This window comes from Coregonus clupeaformis, chromosome 7, assembly GCF_020615455.1.
Source record: "Coregonus clupeaformis isolate EN_2021a chromosome 7, ASM2061545v1, whole genome shotgun sequence".
Lineage (NCBI taxonomy): Eukaryota > Metazoa > Chordata > Actinopteri > Salmoniformes > Salmonidae > Coregonus > Coregonus clupeaformis.
The window spans coordinates 20,029,714-20,040,635 of NC_059198.1; the positions used below are offsets into that span (position 1 = coordinate 20,029,714).

General features: G+C 41.8%; 1 protein-coding gene across 1 annotated transcript; it reads left to right on the forward strand.

The window, feature by feature from the left end:
• Positions 1-2,724: 2,724 nt before the first annotated feature.
• On the forward strand, positions 2,725-10,545 carry insig1 (insulin induced gene 1). The gene is made up of 6 exons (XM_041881099.2): positions 2,725-2,958; positions 3,133-3,480; positions 4,318-4,442; positions 5,519-5,685; positions 6,901-7,000; positions 9,090-10,545. The coding sequence occupies exons 2-6, from the start codon at positions 3,147-3,149 to the stop codon at positions 9,117-9,119; spliced, it is 756 nt and encodes a 251-aa protein (XP_041737033.1). The 5' UTR covers positions 2,725-2,958; positions 3,133-3,146; the 3' UTR covers positions 9,120-10,545.
• The last annotated feature ends 377 nt before the right edge of the window (positions 10,546-10,922 follow it).

Consider the following 10,922-nt stretch of genomic DNA (forward strand, 5'->3'; position numbering starts at 1 on the left):
GAGACAATTTCATGCCAAGTCAATTTGCAAGTGAAAGTGTATTGGATGAAATTAAGATGTTTACCCAGGGGATTAACCAAAATAGTTCAGTGGATTTATCCAGATTATCAGCCAAGAACTTCAAAAATATGGCTAGTGTTTGCTCACTAGCTACTGGCACTTTGTTGAATGCAATACCATGGGTGAATCATCGTTTTCATGCAAATTGGCTACCGAAATTAAGTGTGTGGCTTCTTAACCTAGAGCTAGTTTGGCAGCCAAAACGCACATACTGCATTAATCAGATCTGATTTATTTTAAATTAAGTTGAATTAAAATCATTTTTTAAAGTAATTGTTTACTGTATATGTCTCAGGGTAGTTTTCTGTGTTGTTTTTTTGGTTTTAGGTACTGCGGATACACAGAATGAGTTAATCATCAGTATGCTTATTTGCACTGAGGCACTGTTGAGGGGATTAGGATTCGGGTTGCCATCCAAATATCAGCTTCAAAGCAACTTCTGAAACAGACAGTAAATGTATTTATTTGTTTATAACAAGATTGTTACTGTGTGCAATCTGACAACAATGGAGTCCCTGTTGATAGAAACATCAAACAAAGGAAACATATAAAAACATTTCCATCAACCATGAGAATTTCTCTGATAGAATTCTGTTATTAGCGTTGAACATGTACACTGAGAAAGCAAAACATTAAAAACACCTGCTCTTTCCATGACATAGACTGACCAGGTGAAAGCTATGATACCTTATTGATGTCACTTGTTAAATCCAGTTCAATCAGTGTAGATGAACGGGAGGAGACAGGATTAAAGAAGGATTTTTATGCCTTGAGACAACTGAGACATGGATTGGGTACGTGTGCCATTCAGAGGTTGAATGGGCAAGACAAAAGATTTAAGTGCCTTTGAACGGGATATGGTAGTAGGTGCCGGGCGCACCGGTTTGTGTCAAGAACTGCAACACTGCTAGGTTTTTCACGCTGAACAGTTTCCTGAGTGTATCAAGAATAGTCCACCACCCAAAGGACATCCAGCCAACTTGACACAACTGTGGGAAGCATTGCAGTCAACATGGGCCAGCATCCCTATGGAACGTTTTCTACACATTGTAGAGTCCATGTCCCGACGAATTGAGGCTATTCTAAGGGCAAAAGGGGGGAGGGTGCAACTCAATATTAGGAAGGTGTTCCTAATGTTTGGTATACTCAGTGTATATTTAGACACGGCAAATTCTCCAGTGTTAATAAAAATAAATGAGAGATTTAAATCAACACTGAAAGTGTTGAGTCTGTGGACCCATATAGACACTGGAACAGTGTTAATAACCAGAGTTGAACCAAACCACACCCATCATTATCATATTTCCCAGCATGCTCTATTGCAGGTTGATTTTAAGAATTGTTTATTTCAATATCTATGTATTTGCATGTACATTGATTGATTAATTAATCTTATGCTACTCAAATATAAATAACATATTTTTCTAGACTATTCCAATCTGTTACTTGTTGCACCTGTTACTGAAATGATTGTTCCAGTTCAGATGTTTAAGGTAGTCTCATATCTTAGTCTTCCCAGCCCTGAATAATAATCCCAAACGTTGGCTATCCCCACTCTGGCTGAATTCCAATAGGAATTACACATTGCTTTGCAAGCCAGGATAACATGATTTGCAGGCTTGATGTGGCCTGTAAACTATGAGTGTCAGGCCACTGCAATATGGTAGAACTACACTATCAAAAGAAGGCCTTTTGAAATATGTATTGTCCTAAATAATTACATTTTAATGACAACATATTCACTTAGGATCTCACTTGGTGAAGGCCACAGGGCTGTAAATGAACGAATGCAACAACCATGTCTCTGTCACTAGCAAACACAGTCATGGGTGGTACTGGTAACTCTAAAATTCACTCGAATGGCACCCTGGGAAATATGCAAATAAGGCTTAAAACCCTACAGCTGTTCAATTCTGGACCTGGTGGGCCAAAACATTTCTGGTTTGGTATTTTTGTATGGTTCTTCAAAGAACCATCTTATTTATGGTTCTTCAGAGATCCTAAAATGGTTCCCCTATGGCATTGCTCTCGAGAACCTTATTTGGTTCCAACTTGCACCTTTATTTTGCAGGTGGATTGTGTAATCATTTAGAATACTGGGTCACACATATACCTTTCAAACATGTTTCTTTGTTGTCAGAATTAGTACCTGAGACCTGGGGGTTATCCAGGCATTGACCCCATCTGGTGACGTTATGTCTGGCCGTTGGGGTCAGATGATAGGTTGACTTTGTACACTTCTGTCATTCCCCCCCTACCCAACCTACTGTTGGGCTGGGTTGGCCTGGGTCGACAGTCATTGGATGAAGCTGTCCGGCTGACCTGGTTTTCACCAACCTGCCTGGAAGGTTTGAGCTGGGGGGGGGGTATTTTATGTTGGGTAGATGGTCTTTAAGAACTATCAAACTAAACAAGGCCTGCCTGTTGAAGTAGGCCTATGTAAACCTGCTTAATCGGTATGACTATAGAATACGTTTGTTTCGTTTTCAATTGGATGTTTTGCTCACTTTGTTTGAAGTAAGTCACTGGTTTGCGTATCCTACTCCACCCTTCCACGAATGCAGACAGACTGCATGAACGCAAGCGCCAGCATCTTGTGGCTGTCCTGAACGAGGGGGCGGGTGGGGTGGCGTCGCGTCATATCGCCCGCCTTGCTCCCATTGGCCGACACTACTCACCCGACACAGCTGTGACTGTTTTCTGCAGAGGAAGCCTGTCTCTGCTATGAGGTCTGCGGTTAGGAATGATATAGAAGCTTTTCCTCTCTCACCCAAACGATGATGTGACTTAACAACGTGATAACAGTCTGAGAGCAGCAAAACGCACAGCATTGTCGAGGTGCGAATGAACTAAGTCGGCTCTCGCTCGATCAGACAGTGGGAACGTCTGGAGATCAAGGTAAGAAGAGATCGATTATTTCTGCTTTGCTATTGCCAATTGATAGGCTAATCATAGTAAGATTGTGGCAAAGGTCAGTCTAGACAGTAGACACCACCAGTCTTAGATTAGATGCAATTTAATGAGGCATACCTGTGTTAGCTACAATCTAATAACGCATCTGTTGTTCTCCAGCGCTGAAGTGGCAAATGCCAAGACTAGAAGAACACTGCTGGAGTCGCTCCTGTACATCGAGGGTGGAATCTAAGAATTATTCTAGGGAAAACTGGGTCGAATCGAAGGCTGAAGAAATGATGTCAATTATCACATCAGTGCTTAGCAATGTATACGGCTCACTGCACAGTGTGCAAACAGCAAACTTGATCAGACGGGGTCTCGTCCTTTTCACCGTGGGAGTCTTTCTTGCATTGGTGCTCAACTTGCTACAGGTTCAAAGAAATGTGACTTTGTTTCCCGAAGAGGTGATGGCAACTTTGTTTTCATCGGCGTGGTGGATTCCCCCTTGCTGCGGCACGGCAGCTGGTGAGTTGTCACTTTTCCTAAACCTATAGGTTATCTTGAGTTTATCATTCTGTATGAATGAATGAGGTTGTTATGTAGGCCTACTTCTAATTTGGAGAAAGGAATGTGAATTGGGCTTTTAAGGGGGGTGCTTGTGTGTTTCATGATGCCATTATATTCTACTAACTACAGCCTGGGCTACATAATCATTTACAGTTTCTTCCATCATTGTTATTGTCCTATATATCCATTATGTATGTGTTCTCGCAGCCATGAGGCCATATAATGATGAGTGTTTTGTCTGGGAAAAATATACAGTAGTATTTATATTGCCCTCCATTTGCTCCAATAGGCTTCCCTAGAAACAGCCGGACATAGAGGGTCATAAGGGGTGTGCTGTTTTTTCATTGGCTGCTTTCATAACGGGTGAGCTGTGGAGGCGGTCCATAATTGGCTGTTGCCTCGAACATGCCACTACCGAAAAAGAGAAACAAGGAAGTCGTGTGCACTGTGCAGTCAGAATTAAATAAATGATTTTCAACACCAACCCCTCCCCCATGTTCTTAAGAAGTAGGCTACAATGATTCACACTTAAAATAAATAAGAATGTAAAAAATGTTGGAGACTATTATCAGTCGGTTGCAGACATGTTTGTGCAATTACTTATAAGAGAGAAATAATCATGTGCCTGAAAGTGAAAGTAGAAAGCAATCGTGTTGTTTGTTTAACTTATGTAATGTTTTCCCCTCAAAATTGAAACTCAAATGCAAAATTTTCAAGCCCTTAAAACAACATGAGCCAGTTTGATTTGTATGTAGGCTATTCAGTGATGTACTAACTCAAATGTCCTTTCTGTAGCTGTTGTTGGCCTGCTATACCCCTGCATCGACAGCCATCTAGGAGAGCCCCACAAGTTCAAAAGGGAATGGGCCAGTGTCATGAGATGCATTGCAGTATTCGTTGGCATCAACCACGCCAGTGCTGTATCCTTTCTAAACAACAACAATGTCACAATGTGCACTCTCTCATGTTAAAGCTGTCTTCAATCTAGAGAAGGGCTGACACATATTTACACCAGTGATGTTTATCACGTCCAGAGCTTAAACAAGGATGTTGTGGCCTAATAAATGTGTAATACATAATTGAGTAACATTCTGTGATTAGTTTGATATACTCTGTAGCCTTTTGGGGGCCCTAAGAAAGATTTGGTCGGGAGGCCCCCCCCCCCCACATCGCGGGCAAAACGTGTTAATGCTCCCCTCTTGGCAGTGGATCTTGTTAATTTTTTAGTGCACAAATTTCTTTCCTGCAATTCTACACATTTTGCCATGGGGTGTAGAGAAAGTGATGCAGTTTTAAAGGACATTTTCTGCAATTCTTCACATTTTGCCATTACTTATTCCATGTTCATATGATATCTGTGTGAGATGGACCAACAAAATCAATGGCGGCCCCTGAGCACATGCCCTGTGTGCCCGGTTGGTGAATTGGTGATGATTAGGCCTACTGCAATGTTAGCTGACATGGGCTAATTGAGTGACTGACATAACAAGTGGAAAACTGCTGATGCACTACCAAATTTTTGTAAGTTGAGACCCCGACGGAGTTCCTTTTTTTTGGTCGAGGGCCCCCTAGCGACCTCTGGGCCAAACGCGCAGCATGTAGTCTGCGTATAGGAAGAGGTGGCACTGTACACTCCACTGTCGTTTTGCTACTTTTACAGCCTTAAAGGCAATTCATCTAGTGTCAGTGTCAGTGACTGTCCCAACTGCATTCCTGCTTGTTTTGACTCCTTGACATACTTTCCAAGTATGTATGGAACTTACAGTTGCTTCAAACATACACTGCTTGTGCCACCCACACTTCGATGCAACAGTCAAACAAATACAATATTTTTTATTTTATTTTACATATTTTAAGTGATTTTTTACTGAGCAGATACTGAGAGAGGATCACAGTAGGGAAAGATAGGGAGAGGTTGTGTCAAAAGTCAGTAGGCCAGATTGGAACCTATGCAAACAAATAGTCATATTTTGCCCTTAACTGCTCCATTTCACAGAAACTAGACTTTGCCAATAATGTCCAGCTGTCCCTGACCCTGGCTGCCCTGTCCCTGGGACTGTGGTGGACGTTTGACCGCTCGAGGAGTGGCTTCGGCCTGGGCATTGGGACGGCATTCCTTGCCACCGTTATCACACAGCTGCTGGTCTACAACGGTGTCTATCAGTAAGTCAAGTCACGCTTTAATTTTTCCATGTTACACTAAGAGCCAATTTATGCTTGATCCAAAAATGTGGTTGGAGACTCCGTATGGAGGGTGTGACGCAATTGCGGCGCCTCCGGAGGTAAGCAGAGGCCAAATTGAGCTCTACTGCATCGCTGTGCGCCTCCCAAATCTTGTAACAATGCGGAGGGCTCCGTATAGCCCCTCATTGAAATTATTGGTTGATGGTAGGTGGTAGGTGGGGGCGGGAGGTCCTGTATAAACACAAACTCACTTCCTTGACAACTTCCTTCACAACAGCTCTTCTCAACAGCTCTGCACTGCTCTGCGAGGCGCAAGAAGTATGAATGCCCTGACTTCTGCAGAGGCCGTATCAGAGTAAATGCTGCATGGCCAATGCAGATGTCGGATTGACCATGTAGCATGAACTGTAAAAAATGCATGGATAGGATATTTTGGTGACATCATAATAATAATAATAATAATAATAATAATAAATGCCATTTAGGAGACACTTTTATTCAAAGCATACATTTTTCGTATGGGTGGCACCAGCAGGAATAGAACCCATATTCCCGACGTTGCAAGTGCCATGCTCTACCAACTGAGCTACACAGGACCATATTATTATGTTATTATGTTATCTTTTCGTGGACATTATGGTATCATTACTTACCTTATAGTTTGAGTACAGCCAGTGAATCAAATTAGGTGTCTTTTTAAGAAAAGATGTCTATCTACTTTGTGAATGACATATTTAAGTATATTTTATGGAACTGGTCCCAGTCACCTGATTGATTCCATCAAAGAGGATCTGACAGATGAAATGAAAGCAATAATTTTTTGTCCCCCATGCCTCCACGCCTAATTATTGGCCCTCCTACCTGCCTATGTGGCACCTCTTGAAAAACGTCCTGGGGAGAAGGAGCACTCGGTTGCTTCAGCGAGGGACTTATAAATCAGCGAGGGACTTATAAAGAGCTGAGTTCAAAAGGCCTCCACAGCTTCTGTTGAGTGAAGGGAAGAGAGAGAGATGAGATAGAGAGGGAGGAGAGGCAAGATTATTTTATATATTTTTAATAATGCTGCTTTTCCCCCTTCTGTGTTTAAGTTGCCATTCCTGTTTTAGGACTTGACACGTGTCTTATTTGGGGCTATATTTGACTATTGGGGCAAATAGTTCATTTAATTTGATGTATTTTCTCCCTCTCTTGTAGATACACGTATCCAGACTTTCTGTATGTGCGCTCTTGGCTTCCATGCATATTCTTCTCAGGAGGAGTGACTGTAGGAAACATAGGACGCCAGCTAGCCATGGTAAGTCCTGCCCCCTATTTTCTTTGTCAAATTCTGCTTGTTTGTAAGCACATGAACACATTGACACAGCACATTGACATGTTCATGTGGTACAAACTTTTGTGAGAGAAAAAGCCTGACACCACAATGTCGGCTATAATGCCTTTATCAGGTGTACGCCCAAAGTCTGCCCTTATTCTGTGTAGAGTTCTTCACAGTCATGTCCATTATTCAGTTTGACTCAGTTAAAGTGTGAAAACAGATTAAGCATGTTGTTTTGTTTTTCACAGTAGCGAGCCAGTCTTAAAGCCAGTCCTAGAGCCAAATGTACCAAAGGGTCATTTGCAGCTTGTTGTTTTTGTTTGATGGGGTTTGAAATGTTGGCAGTTGGCACGAGCCCTTGCTTGCTCTTTCTTTCTTTTTTCCTCCCTCTCACTCTTGATCGCTCTCTCTCTGTGAGATGGATTAAGACTGTTTAACTTTCCTTCGGTCTTTTGAAACGTGCATCTTGCTTCATGTTTCTCGATAAACCAGCGATTGAACTGTTGAGAAGCTGACTCATACTTTTTTGATATCTGACAAAAAATATATAAAAAATACTCCACCCAGCTTTTTGTGCTTCCAAAGGTTTGAAATGGCTGAAATATTGTCTTAATAAATAACATTATTGAAAGTGCTAAAAGCAATGTGCTGTTCCTTTAGTCCTTCATCAGTAGCCTATATCTGTTTATGGAGCCAGTTATACTGTATATAACTGGTTGTATAAGGCCAAATAAATGAACTGAACAGAGCCCCTGTTCTAAGTTTTGTGATGTATGTTCTACATATGCTTAGCACATGAGTGAGTGCTCTGACAGGATGATCTAAATCGAGAGGAACGGGGAAGTGAGAGGGAGCACTTTTTCTTCTAGACTGTATACAGTTAAGGGAGGCCTTGAGGAAGGAATATCACATTTTACTACAACCCCAACGTAGGATCATCTTCTCACAGCTGTGCCTATACATAGGACCCCATGATCCACTGTAGAATAGTCCTATAGTCTACCGTAAAGAACGTAAGGACTCAGAACTCAGCCTTAGGTAAAAGTCATCAATAATGTTATTCTCCAATCCCCATTGTGGATGTTACCACAGTGTGGATGATACACTGAGTGTACAAAACGGATCCCGGGTAGCAAGGACCCATAACAAGTAAACAAAACATTAGGAACATGCTCTTTCCATGACATAGACTGACCACTAGAATCCAGGTGAAAGCTATGATCCCTTATTGATGTCACCTGTTAAATCCACTTAAATCAGTGTAGATGAAGGGGAGGAGACAGGTTAAAAAATTATTTTTAAGCCTTGACAATTGAGACATGGATTGTGTATGTGTGCCATTCAGAGGGTGAATGGCCAAGACAAAATATTTAAGTGCCTTTGAATGGGATATGGTAGTAGGTGCCAGGCGCAGCGGTTTGAGTGTGTCAAGAACTGCAACACTGATGGGGTTTTCACGCACAACAGTTTCCCGTGTGTATCAAGAATGGTCCACCACCCAAAGGACATCCAGCCAACTTGACAACTGTGGGAAGCATTGGAGCCAACATGGGCCAGCATCCCTGCGGAACACTTTCTACACCTTGTAGGGGCCATGCCCCAACGAATTGTGGCTGTTCTGAGGGCAAAAGGGGGTGCAACTCAATATTAGGAAGGTGTTCCTAATGTTTTGTACACTCAGTGTACAATTAAGCAATAAGGCCCGAAGGGGGTGTGGTATATGGCCAATATGCCATAGCTAAGGGCTGTTCTTTTGGATACAGCCTGGATACAGCCCTTAGCCGTGATATATTGGTTATATACCACAAACCCTAGAGGTGCCTTATTGCTTTTATAAACTCGTTACCAACATAATTAGAAGAGTAAAAATAAATGTTTGTCATACCCATGGTATACGGTCTGATATACCACGACATTCAGCCAATCAGCATTCAGGGCTCGAACCACCCGGCTTATAATATAATAATATATGCCATTTAGCATGCCATTTAGGAAGATGCTGTTTACTGATATTGATAGAGACGTTGTACATTATATTTGAACATGGGGTTCCCCTCTCTCCCTTCAGGGTGGTGTCGAGAAACTGCACAACGACTGAACAGAGATCAGCTGAAGAGGAGCGAGAAGAACGACAACCAATATGGAGAACCAGCGTAATGGAACCAAGTCTGACATCATGGGGAGAGACATTTCAGTTTGAAAGAAAAGAGACTCTCATTATTTTTTTACTACTTTTCTGTGCATTATAACAAAGAGCTAGCCAGAATCTCCTTTACCTAACGTGCCATGACTTCTGCACCTCCTGGTGGCCAAAAGACCTTTCCCCCATTCCTGTTCGGGTTCCAGATAGCATTAGGTTAGAAGTTAGCCGCTATGCTATCCTTGTTAGGGTCCAGATAGCATTAGGCTAGCAGTTAGCTGCTAGACTATTCCTGTTAGGGTCCAAATTGCATTAGGCTAGCAGTTAGACGCTATGCTATCCCTATTAGGGTCCATGTAGCATAAGGCCAGCAGCTAGCCACAAGGCTATCCCTGTTTGGGTCCATATAGCTTTAGGCTAGCAGTTAGCCGCTAGGCTATCCCTGTTTGGGTCTATATAGCATTAGGCTAGCTTCTAGCCACTAGCTCCTCACTCACTATGGCAGGACAGTATTTGACCTTCCAGTTCTTCGAAATGAAAAGTTAACTGGTTTCAGAGTGAACTATTTGCTTTTTGCTGGTGTGTGCGTGCACGCGTGCTTGTGGATGTGTACAGGTCTTAACAGAAAGACGAGGAAAAAAGGTGGTCCTAAAGGTTTGCTTTTTTGTTATGCCCGAGTACACAATTACCATAAAAGGGAAACGTTTCAGAGCTGTGCAAAAATGTCTGACACTCACAGAGACAGCGACCAGCAGTATGTCACCGATGACATGTATTGTATGTTCCCAATATTGTATGTAATTAACCAAAATAAGTATTTATCTCTGAGAAATAAGAATGCCAACACCTATAACCCCCAAACCAAATATATGTGAGATCACATATGATGTGACCATGTTTTGAACGACTGTACCATGACGCTACAATAAGTTAGCTTATTCATAGTTGCAGTAAAATAAGTAATGATAAAAAAAGGCACCTGAATGTGATCGGGTGTGAAAGCTCACCTCTTGGCTGACTTCCTGGACATGGTGTGCCACATGGAGTTGACCTATGACCCCTCAAATTAGTATATGAATGGTTGATTTTCCATTTTCCAGACTAGGCATTAAAGTTTGGGAACATACATTAAGAGAAGGAGAGAGCACAGGACATTTTTACTACGGCCTTGAGGATTTGCAATCTGTGATTGCCTTTGTATTATACAATTGAGTGCTTTTGTCACTACCATACCAGTTCAGTTGTATTACTTGTACATAATTATATATTGCTTACATGTATAAATGCTTCCCTTTATAATCAGACAGGTATTACCACACTAGACCTATTTAGTTCGATAGTTGGGGGTCTAGAGGAATAAAAGTGCAATTGCATATATACCTGAGCCAACTATTCTTCCGTATTTATTATTTCTGAAAATGGTTAAGAGGTGAGACTCTGTGGAATTATATGCAGTGTGGATATAGAAAATGAGCATAAAATTAGCAATAACAGCAGTTTTTGTAAAAACATAAAGTGTCAGAAATTACTTGCCTTCTTAGACTGTATACCGATGACTATTCTCACCGTGAGAAGACAAAAAAACATTGTGTCAAACCGTTTGTAAAATCTCGTAGTAGTTCAATATTAGTAAATGGGAAGACAGAGGGGTTGGTTGGTACGCCTGGTTCGGTTTGAATCTTTGCTCAAGTTCAGGGGTGCATGCCAAATGGCACCCTATTCCCTATAGGTGGGTTAACTAACCGTCACGAAAATGATGTG